General features: G+C 52.1%; 5 protein-coding genes across 5 annotated transcripts; 3 read left to right on the plus strand and 2 right to left on the minus strand.

Annotated features, from left to right (window-relative positions):
- Positions 1-805: 805 nt before the first annotated feature.
- J4E82_010560 (uncharacterized protein) lies at positions 806-1,705 on the minus strand (the record flags this gene model as incomplete). The annotated part of the gene is made up of 1 exon (XM_051736772.1): positions 806-1,705. One exon carries the CDS (start codon positions 1,703-1,705, stop codon positions 806-808), a length of 900 nt encoding a protein of 299 aa, XP_051583469.1.
- Positions 1,706-4,092: 2,387 nt separating this feature from the next.
- J4E82_010561 (uncharacterized protein) lies at positions 4,093-5,483 on the plus strand (the record flags this gene model as incomplete). Its single annotated transcript, XM_051736773.1, has 2 exons — positions 4,093-4,784; positions 4,838-5,483. The coding sequence occupies 2 exons, from the start codon at positions 4,093-4,095 to the stop codon at positions 5,481-5,483; spliced, it is 1,338 nt and encodes a 445-aa protein (XP_051583470.1).
- A 562-nt stretch (positions 5,484-6,045) lies between these two features.
- PYR7 (CTP synthase) lies at positions 6,046-8,279 on the plus strand (the record flags this gene model as incomplete). Its single annotated transcript, XM_051736774.1, has 4 exons — positions 6,046-6,093; positions 6,432-6,496; positions 6,545-7,016; positions 7,131-8,279. The coding sequence occupies 4 exons, from the start codon at positions 6,046-6,048 to the stop codon at positions 8,277-8,279; spliced, it is 1,734 nt and encodes a 577-aa protein (XP_051583471.1).
- A 1,241-nt stretch (positions 8,280-9,520) lies between these two features.
- J4E82_010563 (uncharacterized protein) lies at positions 9,521-10,237 on the minus strand (the record flags this gene model as incomplete). The annotated part of the gene is made up of 1 exon (XM_051736775.1): positions 9,521-10,237. The coding sequence occupies one exon, from the start codon at positions 10,235-10,237 to the stop codon at positions 9,521-9,523; it is 717 nt and encodes a 238-aa protein (XP_051583472.1).
- Positions 10,238-12,354: 2,117 nt separating this feature from the next.
- Positions 12,355-14,613, plus strand: J4E82_010564 (uncharacterized protein; the record flags this gene model as incomplete). Its single annotated transcript, XM_051736776.1, has 5 exons — positions 12,355-12,845; positions 12,903-13,105; positions 13,170-13,177; positions 13,226-13,409; positions 13,472-14,613. 5 exons carry the CDS (start codon positions 12,355-12,357, stop codon positions 14,611-14,613), a joined length of 2,028 nt encoding a protein of 675 aa, XP_051583473.1.
- Positions 14,614-14,834: the final 221 nt, after the last annotated feature.

Genomic DNA, 14,834 nt, shown 5'->3' on the forward strand with positions numbered 1-14,834 from the left:
GAGGGATGGTGCGGCTCGTAGTAGACATGATAGTATAGTAGAAAATCTCGGCCTGCACGAGATCCGGTGTGGGATAAGGTTTGTATTAGTGGATGACATGTGACTTACGGTCTGGAGAACCACAGAACTGGGTATCCGGTATGTGCCGAAAAGCTTCCGAGCCATCATTGGTTAGTACTGCGGATTATGTAGTGAGGCGGCTAATGCAGGTTTCGCGACCTCATACCTGCTCCAGCGTGGCCTGCCAGAGATGACTTTCGTGGTCGCTGCTACTACCAAGGCCAGGTTATAGCTGCATATCTCGATATTGAGGCGAACATCCAGACCGAAACTTTGAAAATCCTGTTATTTGGTCGATCTTTACTTACACAGCTGCCGCAATCGTACGATGCATGGAGGGATGGAACCCGGAATGGTGAGGAGGGACGATCGGCATGCAGGGTTCAGGCCCGGAGAACCCCAAGAAAGTGGAGCGCAGACCAGCCGTTTGTAGTAACTGACCGCGGCTTGGGATAGTGGTCGAAGTCTCGTGAATAGCAATACTCAATCCAAAATTTACCAACCAACAGAATAGAGAGCCCAGGTGCGATAGGCGCTGATACGGCAAGGGACGGATAATAATTGCAGAGTGACCGTGCGCCAGAGTGTAACGATTAGTCGAAGTGGGGAATGCCATGGGTGTGTTGAACATCTCCCGAGCAAGATGAAATGGTAATTCCCGATGCTAAAGATTGGGTACTTGAAGGCGATGAAACGTGATCCTGGTGGTAGACTGTTCAACCCTACCGATATGTTCAAAAAGTGCTCAGGCTTTTCGATAGACACTGATGCGACGAGGAAGTGCATCTGATGAAGCGCAGAGCCGTAGGCCTTGGTTCGCAAGGAGAGTGTCGAATGAAGTTTCCGGACGTAACTCGAGCTCCTTCAAAGCCTGCTGGAAATGCGGAGAGTGGTTTGGGCGAACGGCCTTCTGATATGAGTCCCAGCCCTGGAGTTCAATAACGAGGTATCCACCCGTTCGCAACGACGAGGCGCACTTCTCAAAGAACGCAACTAGACCAGCGTCTCGATGTTGGAGGTGGATCCATTTAATGACGGATAATGCCAGGATCACATCATATGACTCCTCGACGTCGTGGGCTGAGGGTACGGCCCAATCTGCAGAGAAGAAGGTTACACGCGGCCAAGCAGCTGACACAGTGGATGCGCTATGCGCAGCCTTGTTTTGCGGTTCAATCCGGTATCCATGAGTGAGCACGGCCGATATAGGAAAGTAGTCGACAACGGGTGCCGAGCCACTCGTGGGGGGTTTCGCACGGGAAGCACGCAGGGCCAGGAGCTTCTCGGCCTGGGCAATCAGCTTGGGATCGATATCGATGCCCGTGACGGATGCCGCTTGAAAATCGAATGCTGCAAGTTGATCAATATCGACAAGACGTGGTAATAGTCGGTTGCAGGAGGTAGCAGGGGTATCCTTCCTACACTTACATAGTTGGATTGAGACGCTGCCAGCATTACAGCCGATGTCCAAACAGTGCTTGGCGGCAAAGATTCCGGGGATCAGCGTAGCCAGGATTTTTAGACGTGGGTCAAGAAGGTGAGTCGCAGAGGCAGGCAGTTTTGACACCCCACTATAATCTGCAGGCGAGTCAGCACGAGTCGAAGCAAGGCAGCAATTGCCGAGTAGACGCCGCTTTGAGAACATGTCAGGACGCCAACAGCCCGTCTTGGTGAGATCGGTTCGCACCTACCCTTGTAGTTGCCAAACTCAGTAGCCATGACGGCTCCGTCGAGGCTGCGTGTCGATCGCGACCGGGGAGTTTCTTGGTGGCCCTGTGGTGGATGAGTGGCGACGTGATTCATGCGCCGTCGAGCAGCAGCGTGGTGTGTATTCTGGAGGGGGGGGACGGGCGGTGAGAGATGTGCGAGGTGGGAGGTGAGTGGTCAGCAGGTTGGGAAGTCGCGTAAAACTCAGAGACGGCAGGTGCTCGGGCAGACGATTGGCTGCCACACGTGCCAGGTCGAACAATTGGCGGACCTATTCACCGAAGGCAATGTTGCGATGGGAGGTGAGGGGTAGGAAAAGGAGGAGTGTGTCAAAGCAGACATGCGCCCGCTCGAGGTAGCACACAGCGGACGCGGCTAGGCTAGGGGGCAGCGCAGGTACGCTGGATCCGTGCGGGCAGCAATATCAGAGTTGGAGCCTACCTGAATGAGTAGAGGAGGCAATAGGAGGAGCGGCGCTAGCATTTCCAAATAGGTGCCGTCTGCCAGGGTGCCATTGCAACTCTGTTACTCAGGCGATGAGCGTTCCGAGGTTTGCAAATAGGCGTCATCTAGATCAACTTCATCTGCACTGCCAATCGACTTTGCACTCTAAGCCTTTGTCTAGACGATGCACAAAGTCTGGTTGATTATGGCTGGGTCGGTGGTTATTATGCCTGACACTGTATATTATCAGTCTGCATGGTAGCAGCGACTGTTGCAACTGCCGCATACCATGCCCAAGTCACCCGCTGAACAACACACACCCCATGACGCTTCTCCCAATCTCCTGCCACTCTCTTCAAACCGTTGCGCCGCAAGCGAACCGCCGTGATTCGCGTCGCAGCCATGGAAGCGATGTATGTGTGTCTTAATGTCTGCTGTTAACGACAACGGTCGCCCACCTTGGGCAAGCGCAAGCCACCGACATCGTTTGGGCGGCCGTGCCCGTTGACTATCGAGTCCGATAGCCAGGTGCGGAGGCAATGTCTCATGTCACTGATTGATGGGCGCATGAGACGGCAGCCGTCTTCCAAAAGCCCGGTAGCCGTCCTGACTGGGTTCACCACCACCAGAGTTTGGGCCACCTATAGCTCATCCAGCATGGCAGCAGACCCCACCCGCTCCAAGTGGGTGCGCGGAGACGGACAAGAAAGGCGTCGCAGGGCAGATCGCTTTTAGCCGCAATCCTCCAGCCTCGCCATTGGCCTGCGCCCGCTCTGACAGATGGGCCCGTCAAGCCTTTCCCAGGTTCGTGCTGCAGCCACTCCTTCACTCTATCTGGACCCTCGCCGAATGTGAAAGCGTCTGCCGCTCGCGATGCTACCCTCCGCTCGCCAGCGCCCATGGACCGAGTTACGTGATATCTGGCATATTGCTCCATATTGGCTGCCGCCCGGTCACAGTGTGCAACACCCTGGTCTGTCTTGATTCGAAACAGACGTGCCTGCGAAACCGGGACGCCGTTGTTTGTCTCTCTTTTACCCGGCCGCCAGCCTATTCGGTGACGCCCCACGAAAATACTGCGAAGCCAGTTCGGAGCTAGACACGAGTCCTGAGCCAGTCGCGTCCCAAAGTCTCCAGCTGCATGGGCTGCGAACGCGGTGAGAAGACAGAGTGGACTGCCGCAGAGACCACATGCACCGACTAGCTCACCTAAACCCTAGACCATGAGGAACATACATGACTACTTTCTCCACACAATCACCTGCTTGTACTGTACATAGTGCCCATCTCCCGGCCTTCATATCGCTTGCACCAACCCAAGTCAGAAACCTGGGGACTAGCAGCTGCCCGCCAAGCTCGGATCCACGCACTCATCGCTGCACTTATCGCTGTCCTGGTCAAAATTTATGCTCCGAGCCGGCTACTCTTGACGGTTGGCGTGAGGCTTGCGAGTGAACAGGGTGCTGCGGGCCCACCCCCGTCTGCATCCTTTCCTCTTCCCGGGCGCCCGTTGTTTTAAGGCGTCAGAGCGCCTCCACTTCAACGTCGCCATTGCTGAATCCAAGCATCCGACCGTCGATCTGGCTGCTGGCGATCCAGATACGTACAGGGTCGCCTACAAGGGACATTAAACTATAAACTACCAACGCCGCCACACTCGAGGCAGTGCCCCCATTCCTGACGTCTTGTCCAACACTGCACCACTCCCTGCTGCTCCCAATTTGAAAAGAGCCTCCGAACTGAACACAAACATCATCCCAATGCGGCTTCGTGCATCGTGTCCTGGCCCGGCCAAATAATAATACACGCATGTCCCAACCACCTCCACCTCCTCCGCCGCCGTCGCTCCCTCTGACAACAACTTCTCATCCTGCTCCAGATATGACTGAGACCCAGAAACTTCCCATCTTCTCGCCCCCTGGCTTCCTCGACTATTCTCACCGCCGACTTCCCCCGCTAGAGATCCCACCAGACGCTGTACCACCCCGGTCCGATCACCAGTTCCGCTCACCCATCAACCAACTGCCCTCGATTCATGCTGGATTGCCTCCGCGACAAGACTACCCCCAGCCGCCCTCCGTACATAGATCAGCAGCTCCTGTTGAGAAACTACTACAACATTCAAATCCCTACACCCCACCCAGATCAGACCCTCCATATTCGCCTCAGCAATATGGCCCTTCCATCTCACCACGTTCCGAGTTTGACAGCAGAGGACCGCGGAGATTGACAGAACACCGCTATCCTTACGAGGAACCCCGGCACTACCATCATAGTCAACACCACGAGCAGCCATACTCATCTCTCACATCCCCAGTAGAGGCCTCGCAGCAAAGGTCATATCCTCCACTGCCGTCACCTGGGTATACACCGAGCTATGCATCGAGTAGTACTCCATTCCGCGGATCCGTAGGTTCCCGCCAGCATTCACAATCACATCGAGGCTCCATAGCAGCCCCACTCGGTGCCATTGCGTATTCGGAGCCGCCTGCAACGGCTCCTCCACCTCAAAAACAGCATCGAGCAATTCCATTACCAGGTTCGATACCACAGCCGGTATACAACGAGCAGCTGTAAGGATACTTCCACACTGACCAAGTAAGCGATCTCCCACTGACGCATACAGAAACTTGAACTACGAACTTCGTGTGCGGCAACAACCCATCGCCGCGCGAGCATGTGGGTTCGGAGAACGTGACCGAAGGGTAATTGACCCACCGCCAATCATCCAGCTCCTTGTAACAGATCCGAAAACCGGTGCCGCAGAGCAAGAAGAACTACGTTACTCGCTCAACGTGGTTCATTGCACACTCTGGAATGCCGAGGGGACGAACGAAGAGACAGCGCTCATACAGCCCGACAGGCGAACGACGCGGCGATTAATGGGTCAGCTCGTGGCATCGCCATCAGTAGCAAAGGATGAGCATGATGCCGAAGGTTGCTTCTTCTGCTTTCCAGACCTTTCGTGTCGTACACATGGCAAATACCGACTTCGATTCGTCCTAATGCGTATCGATCCGATGAACCTCCACGTGGGAGGCTTTTCGCCAATACTTACCGAAGTCTTGAGCGACGTCTTCACCGTCTATACGGCCAAGGACTTTCCTGGCATGAGACCAAGCAGTGCTCTTACCCGAGCATTGAAGTTACAAGGATGCAACATCCAAGTAAAGAAAGGCAATGAGAAAGCACTGGCGCGCAAACGACTTACCGCAAGTCAAGAGCACGATAATAAAGAGGAGGATGAGTTGAAGCGGAGGCGCAGGGAATAACTATCTGAACATAACCTCTACGGCATTTACTTTTCTCACAAGCATCAACTACAGCGGACGGCGTGGGCTGCTACCTGGGTTATCTGGAGCATTTTTCGCAGATACCGACTTGCATCTTGACGACATGATGAACCAACAACATTCCCTCGGACGATCTACATCTTAATTTTCTAGCTGGTGGCGACGAGGCTGTTTGCATGGCGTTCGCGCAATACAAGAGGGGTCGGACGACTCGGTGCGGCGGCTATATTGTAATGCATTTGATATTCGATGGAAAGGAGCACGATACCATTTCTGATAGCTCGTATTTGCAAATAACACAAAGTGACGCTAGCTAGGCTAGCAGCATTATGCCTCATCAATGAAGCTGTGAGGTCAAGATTCGCCGAAGGATGATGGTCGCCAGGCAAGCCTCACGCCTCGAGGACGCTAATGCGGGGATCAGCCCCGCTAGATGGTCCATGCGTCGATTTTCTTTCCAACTTAACGCGTGCAAAATCTCAGCTTTCCTTCCTTCCCTCCCCTTCCCCATAACCGATTGAGGCACCAAAAGCAAAACATCATGAAATACGTGCTTGTGTCTGGCGGCGTCATCAGCGGCGTGGGGAAGGTAAGCTGCAGGTTGCCGCGCCTTTGATCACCACTAATGCGTATACACAGGGTATCATAGGTAAGCTCTTGTGACGTGCGCGAGAAATCTCACGCGAGTTCGAGTCTGCAGGGCTTTTGTGGTCTATGCAGAGCACATCATCCTCTCTAGGATCATGGCTCTTAGAGCGTTGCCGAACTGCACCACTGCACAGCAACTTATGCACAGGAATCTTCGTTTTATGTACCGCTGCTAATTGACGCGTCACAGCCTCGTCTACGGGCCTCTTGCTCAAGACGATCGGTCTCAAGATAAGTGCAGCGAACTGACGCGCTCTGCCGACCATACTGACGTCTTAGCACGTCTCGTCGATCAAGGTCGACCCATACCTCAATGTAGATGCAGGGACTATGAACCCGAAGGAGTAGGCCTCGCCAGCATGATTGCTATATCTAAACTAAACTATCTATAGGCATGGCGAAGTGTTCGTCCTCTCCGATGGCGGCGAAGTTGACCTCGATCTCGGTAACTACGAGCGCTACCTCAACATCACCCTCACACGCGACAACAACATCACCACCGGCAAGATCTACCAGCACGTCATCGAACGGGAGCGCAAGGGCGACTATCTGGGTAAAACCGTTCAAGTCGTCCCACACATCACCGATGCGATTCAGGACTGGATCGAGAAAGTCGCGCGGATACCCGTCGATGACTCAGGCGAGGAGCCTGACGTCTGCATAATCGAGTTGGGAGGTACTGTGGGTGATATTGAGAGCATGCCCTTCATCGAGGCTATGAGCCAGCTCAGGAGACGCGCGGGCAAGAACAACTTTATGCAGATTCACGTCTCGTATGTGCCTGTTATTCACGGCGAGCAGAAGACGAAGCCTACGCAGCAGGCCATCAAGGCGGTGAGGAGTAACGGTCTGATCCCGGATCTGGTGCGTACATTTTCGCTGGGCAACTCCAAGACCTTTGTGTTGGCGACTAGCTGGCGCATCTGTCCTTGGAGTGCACTGTCACCTGTGTTGTGAGTAAATGATTGACTGTTCTAGATTGCCTGCCGTTGCGAACGCGAACTCGAAGCCTCTGCGGTCGAGAAGATTGCCCACTTCTGCCAGGTCGAAAACGAACAAGTCCTGGTTGTGCGTGACATGCCGTCCATCTACCAAGTACCCATGCTTCTCGAGCAACAGAGATTGATCCCCATGGTCCGCCAGTTCCTTGCTCTTGAGCAGACCTCTATCTCGCCCTCAATGCTGCAGAAGGGCAACCATATCTGGGCGCAATGGCAGTCGCTTACAGGCCACGACAGTCGCTTTCACGACCCGGTGACGATTGCACTGGTCGGAAAGTACGTTGAACTCCAGGACTCGTATTTGTCAGTCGTCAAGTCGTTGGAACACGCCACGATGCGATGCAGGAGGAAACTGGACATTCGCTGGGTTGATTCAGATCACCTGGAGCCTAAGTGTCAAAAGACAGACCCTGAAAAGTACCACAAGGCTTGGCATGAGGTTGTCAAGGCATCTGGTATCCTTGTGCCTGGCGGTTTCGGTCAGCGTGCCACAGAGGGTATGATCTCGGCAGCTACTTGGGCGCGTGAGCACAAGAAGCCATATCTTGGTGTCTGTCTAGGCATGCAAATCGCCGTCATTGAGTACGCTCGCAACGTTTGTGGTATCAAGGACGCAACTTCCGAGGAGTTCAACGGCGATGCCCAGAACAAGCTCATCATGTTCATGCCGGAGGTCGACAAGACGACCATGGGCGCATCGATGCGTCTGGGTCTCCGACCGACTCTCTTCCAGCCGGGTAGCGAGTGGTCTAAGCTCCGCGCTCTATACGCTGGCAAGGAAGAGATTCTTGAACGTCACCGTCACCGCTACGAAGTCAACCCCGACTACATCGAGACGCTCGAAAAGGGTGGCTTGAGCTTCGTCGGCAAAGACGACGCTGGTGTACGTATGGAGGTTATTGAAATCAAGGACCACCCCTGGTTCGTTGGTGTCCAATTCCACCCGGAATACCTCTCCCGCGTCTTGGACCCAAGCAGGCCTTACTTGGGCTTCGTCGCTGCCAGTGCCGGTATGCTTGAAGAGATCACTCGTGACTATCAGAGTGGTGCGGCGAACGGCCTCAGTGCGGAAGGTATCGCCAATGGTGTGAATGACATGAAGATCAATGGCGATGCGAGCTTTTAGGTGCAACCTCGCATTTGTCTGTCATCAGGCCAGGTACCACTCTGCTGAGCAGGTATATCAGCAGCGACGGAGAACTGGAAGAACGTAACTGAAGTAGTGATCAGCTGGGCTTGGATGATTTGCTTTTGGAGTTAAGAAATTTGGGTTCAATGGAAAGGCTTATGTAGTTACGGAAGAAGCAGTAACTGGCGATAGACGATATTGACGTGGCATATGCATATGATACCTAGGAAGTAAAAGAGGCAACATTCTGAATGTAGACCATCATTACCAATGAAATGCTACAATCTCATTGATGTAGGCAATGCGCTCCGATGTGAAGGAAAAAGCAAATCTTACATGGTAGGTGCGAAGCAACTTTCAAGCGGGTGTGCAACTATAGATCCAGGTAAGAGGCTCTCTGGGGATTAAGCTTTCTCTGCCCATCGTGTGTACTGACTGTGACAACTGATACCTAGAGATGTGGATCCGGATGCATGATATCTTCCTCTCACATTAGTATACTTGCGGGGCCTGACCAAGTCCTCAGAACACCTGGGCAGATACAGATAAACGTCTCAACAGCTGAATTATGCTAGTGAGACTTAGCAAAAGTGCTTTTGTTAAGTCCAGAGCGAGGGTAGAACGATATTCTTTCAGCTCACCACCAAGGTAGAAGTTGTGTATATGCAGTTTTGGATCTCGCATAACTTGTCCGCATGCGACGATATTGACGCTGCTGTCGGCCTTACCCATCTCCCACTCATCGTTAATAGTATTGATATAGCGAGGCTCCCTTTCAGCATGTCAGTTAGTTCGCAGTTGTTGGTGTTGCTGAGGGGATGAGCTGTGAAAGAGCAGCTGACCGGTGTCATTGTCAAGCTCCTCCGATCAGAGCACAAGTGATCACCGCGCTAGGATTGTGAAGAAGTTCGTCTCCTCTTCCTTCAAAATCTCCAAGCTGCATGCAGTGTCGGAGTAGCTCCCGTACTTTCCAATAAGCTTGCGTATTATACATCAAGCCATCCTCCTCCGCACTGAGGAGTGGGGCATTATGAGAATGTTTGCGAAAGCGTGCACACAATACTTGAAAGCTTTTCTATGTTCACAATTAAGATTGTAGAGAATTACCTGTTCTATAATCCAAGTACTTGAGGATTCACAATTCTGTCTCGAGGTAAAGGTACTTTCTCATTTGTTGTTCTGTTTGGGAAGCTTTCCAGAGTCCATAAATGTATTTCCTCTTTCTCGACACGTGACTCTCAGCCCTTGCTGGTCGTCCATGTATTGCTGTTTGGTACCGCCGCCGCTTCCTTTATCGATGGCGCTTCTATGCTCTTGTTGTCTGTATACGAACTGCTATCGCGCACGATGTGCGCTTGACTATCACTGTTGTTGTCGCGTGGCTGGAGCGCCGTCGTAACGAAGCGGCCGCTCTTTGTTGTGCCAGCACTTGAATTCGTTTCGTATTCGCGTGTGTGGTATGCATTCGTCTGTGTGGTGCTCTTGGAGCTGAAAAGGTTCGGTACGCATCGCGTTGCTAGGGCTTTAAGCGCGGGACCGCAGGCGGTCATGATCCCGACGTTGACTTCGATGCCGGAGAGGGTAATGGAAACTTTGTACGTAGGGTCGTTGGAGGTACTCGATGGGTACCAAAAGTCATAGAAAACTTCAACCCGAACAATGTCGAGAATGGCTACAATCCAGCCGACAGAGAGTACGGCGCTGACAGCGAATTTCTGGCGGAGTGCCATGCGCAAGTTCCACATCATGGCTACGGGTACGAGCAGTATGAGGACATCCGTCAGAATCGCGAGGCCAGCAGTGACGAGAGAAAAGGCGGCCATGGTGTAGCACTGATAATTCGGGTTGACAACCTTGCCGTTTATAGTCTCGTCCGTGTAGTAGTGGTTCCAGTACATGTGAATAGGCAGACATTGTGTCAAAGCGGCGAAGAAAACGGATATCATGTGGCCCATGTTGAACCACCAGAGCCTATGCAAACTCCAATAAACCAGAGTTCTTTGGTCGCCCAGTCTTATCAAAAATACTAGTACCGATGTTTTCACAAGACAAAGGATTGGGTTGTATAGGAGCTACTGAGCCATATTCCACTTGTCCGCCTTGACGAGTTGATCGATTGTGGGGGTAGGGATATTCCAGATGTGATGTCCCTGGTTCGTCAACACGGCGAACTTGAGAAAAACGCCCGCTTGCGCAACTGCTAATGCCCATGCCATGCATACGAGGCCATCATCTAAGTATCTTGTTAGCTATATATTGCATAGCCTGATGGCTTTCGAGCGGCTTGTCCCAATGGAACTGTTTGATTAGAAACTGTTGGTACAGTCGTACGCCCACAAGAAGAGTACTAATAGAAGCAAAGACAATGGTAATGGTGAAAATAGCAAGCTGCCTTGAATCTGAGGGTGAATTCATGACTGCCGTGTCGTTTTGACAAGTGTGTAGATCGGGATACGGAGGGAGAGACTATGATCAAGTTGAACCAGCCGACTGCATCAACATATAACGATGTTTTTGTGGATTCAATACCATGAAGCGTGACTTGCAATACCAATGCCACGGCGGCACGAGTGAAATGAATCACTGGGATGTCATACGCATCCTACATCGTTTCCGCGGCTCAAGTACCTAGATAGGTATGCCTTGATTCGAATCGATTGACGAAGATTACTGTGCCTCAAGTACGCAGATCATTCCTTTGCTTCGATTGCGAGCCGCGTTGTTATCTAACGCAGTGTGACTTCTTGCTAACAAAATCCTTGCTGCCGAGCCTCAGGGGTTCTAAGGTTCTGTTGCAGCGACATCCTGGAGCACGTTAAGTTAGAAATTAGAAGCCTCGAAAACTGTCTTCTCAAGCGCTCTTTCGTTAGACACGTAATACATGTTTTTAGCAACGGAACCTCATTGACGGCTTTGGCGCAAAGATACACCGATTACGGAAGTTTTTAGCTGTTGATCGAAGCCTCGGACCGCATCCGAAGCCAACGCTATTCCTATTTGGGTTATCGAACAGCGGGTCAGCTCCTCGGCCCTCCCGTGCCGCACGCCTGCGTCAAGCACTGGCTTATTAGTTCGCAAGACAGTCAGACTAATTTCCAACCCACATTGTCGACGGCGGGGACAATTGCTCACAAGAATATAATAGAATAAGGTCCTGAATGATACGAAACCACGACAGAGAGGAAACAACCGAATCGGGTTTAAACTGACAAACCTAGGGAACCTTACGAACAGTTGTTCGCATCTCCAGGTGGTGACGGTTGACGCCAAATCCTTTTAATAAACCCCACCTTTCTTATAGTGGGTCTCTTCCTTATGTTCAGGATCATGTATTCGTGGATTTCACTTTCACGTTGCTTCCTTGATCCTATCGAGCAGCCATGCCGTTTCCCCGAGCCTTCTCACATTATACAGAACCTTCGGCCGCCTCTTGGATGCATGCAAGCGAGCCGTGGCAGTAGAGCCAAGCACGGTGTCCAAGTCTCTTTTCGTAGCGATTTCTGATCACATTGGTCAATGAACAATCACAAACCCATGCGGAGATTGTCGGAACCCTGATCAACGGCTCGCCTACGCAGTGAGTGGAATCCCGCCACCTGAATCTGGAGGGGTTTCCGAGAAGTTCGCGACCACCCATGTCTGACCCTCGAGCAATTTATTCTGACGAGAGGGCTGCGCTTTCTGTATCCATGCGTCACCTTATATTAAGACATGGTTTCGAGGATACATACGCTTGTTCGCACATCTTTAGGACTGTGCCTCTTGCACATGGTGAAGACGGTTCGTAACGCCGGCATAGACAAGAGGCACCACGGGCCGTTACCCAAATCTAGGTCAGACCCCACAAAACCCGTAGAATCCGCACGTTTGCTGTGAGGCGAAACATGAATCGTGTACTACTATCGAGGTCAGTTGTGGTCGAGCGAGATTTCGGCAGTCAATCCAGTGGCGGAGGCGGCATACGACTCTTAATTTGTCTTCTTCAAATAGCCTCATTCTCTCGCTTTCCTTTTCCGTTCTCCGGGCTCTCGGAGACTTCTTGTATCTTCATTGCAGCTCAACACCCGCAACCATGGTTTCCTCATTTGTTAGCGCGCTCCTTGTAGCATCTGCTGCAGCCAGATTCGCGCCTCGTTCCGCAGAACCTCCCATGCGTCTTGCCGATCGCCAGTCGGGCAAATTTGCACGCATCGAGCAGACAACTGACGGTACCCTTCCTCGCTTCGATTGGGAACAGTCATTCCTGACGGACACGACCATCGAGCAAGCCTTGGATTCAGTACCAGCTGACGCGAAGTCTCTTTTCCAATTCGCTTCGCACAACATTGCTAGCGACGTCGTGCTCGACACAGACAGCACCTTCAACGGCCGCGAATGCAAAGTCTTCCCTGGCGACGAAGATTGGCCAGCGGAGGCAAGCTGGTCAGCACTCAATGATGTCACCAATGGTGCTCTGATGAAGCCTCTTCCACAGGCACACATCTGTTACAACAGTACTTTAGGTGGCATCGACCGGAGCGCTTGCGATGCTATGACCAAGTCATGGACGGATCCATTCTCACAGTACGTCAAATATGGCATACTACCTTCAAGTACTTGTTGACTGATATATACGACCAGGCTGGATGACCCCATTGAGATGCTGAGTCCATTGTACCAAGGAAGTACATGCCAACCGCCTCAGATATACAACAGCAAACAGTGTGCCCAAGGAGGCTACTCTGTCTACGTCGTCAATGCTTCGACTACTGCCCAGATTCAGCTGGCACTCAACTTTGCTCGAAACACAGGCGTCCGATTCGTCGTTCGTAACACCGGTCATGGTTAGTAATGTCCCTGTACGAGATGCATGTGAGACGGGTACTGACTTCGTATACCCACCTTTAGATTTTGCCGTATGTTCTTCGCCTTCAAGTTGTCGATGTTTTGCTGACAGTATCTAGGGGAAGAGTGGTGGTGCTGGCTCCCTTAGTGTATGGACTCATGGCTTGAAAGACATCGCGTTCATTGAGAATTACGAGTCGGATGACTACTCTGGTCCTGCTATCAAAGCTGGCTCGGGTGCTCAGGGCTTTGAGCTTTACGCGGCTGCGAGAGACTTTGGTGGTACTGTCATGGGAGGCGAATGTCAGTATCTGCTTCCTACAATACTTGTGTGTGATGCATACTGACTTTTTGTTTTCGTCTAGGCCCTACTGTCGGCGCGATGGGCGGATGGATCCAAGGTGGTGGCCACTCGCCTCTATCGGGATCCCTTGGCATCGGCGCTGACCATGTGCTTTCCATGGAGGTCGTCATGGCAGATGGTCGCTATGTGATTACTGATAAGAACAACAACCCTGAGCTGTTCTGGTCACTACGTGGTGGTGGAGGTCTGACCTTCGGTGTTGTAACTTCGGTCACCGTCAAGATGCACCCGGATCAACCTATCGCTTCCGCCAACTGGCTCGTCACCACAGGCAAGAATGTCAGCACCGACGCCTTCAAGCAAGGACTAAAGGCATACATGAAGTACTTTCCACAGAACGCCGACAACAATACTTACGCGTATTGGAAGGTATTTCCGTCGCCAGACTCGATCATGATGGACATGTCGCCGTTTTTCGCTCCCGGAAAAACTGTTGAAGAAGCCAAAGCTCTTGTTGACCCTTGGGTAAAGGATATGGCTGCACTCGGGATCACCGTCGAACCCAAATGGACACAATATAACGGATTCTACGATGCCTATAATGGCTCTTTCCCTGTGGAAGGTGTCAACAGCAATGGCGTCGCCACTACCTCGCGTATGATCCCTCGTTCCAACTGGGCAAACGAATCTATCTTTGATGAGACTTTCGAAGCTCTCTGGGGGGCGGTTGATGAAGGTATGGCGCTGATTGGCTACAACATGGCACCATCTTGGGAAAAGGGTGGACGCCCTGATAACTCTGTCAACCCAGCCTGGCGCAACATGCTTGGTTTTATTATCACCGGCACTGTTCTCAACATGACAAATCCAGCTGCGGACATCATCGAGGAGCGCCTCAACATGACCTACGGCGTCATGCAGAAGTGGCGCGACATCACGCCCGGCTCCGGATCCTACCTTTCGGAGGGAGATCGTCTTGAACCTAATTTCCAGTGGTCGTTCTGGGGTAGCTTTTATCCGCGTCTCCTGGAGGCGAAGCGCAAGTTTGACCCGTTTAACCTTTTCTGGGCCACAGGTGCAGTGGGAAGTGAGTTTTTCAACGTACGCAGTGTCGATGGGTTGCCAAATGAAAATGGAAAGCTCTGCGTTAACCCGAAGCCGATGCTTTACCAGGCGGAAGGTCCTGACTGGGTCCCAGAGTAGATAAATAATGTTATAGATACCAAGCAGGCTTCAGAGGCGAAAGTCGTCTAGATTGTCTGGTCAAGTAAGCAGAATTCAGAGACCTTGCATTCATCAATTCTCGACCCGTTGCGTCGTGCCTGTTGTGTTGTTGGTCATTCTTGAACTGCACGGGCAATAATCCAGTCAACAATACCATGCATTTATTGGGTATCATCACCGCGTCTCTGTGCCACATGTAC

The sequence above is a fragment of the Alternaria postmessia genome, assembly GCF_024291825.1.
Source record: "Alternaria postmessia strain BMP 2775 chromosome Unknown scaffold_132, whole genome shotgun sequence".
NCBI lineage: Eukaryota > Fungi > Ascomycota > Dothideomycetes > Pleosporales > Pleosporaceae > Alternaria > Alternaria postmessia.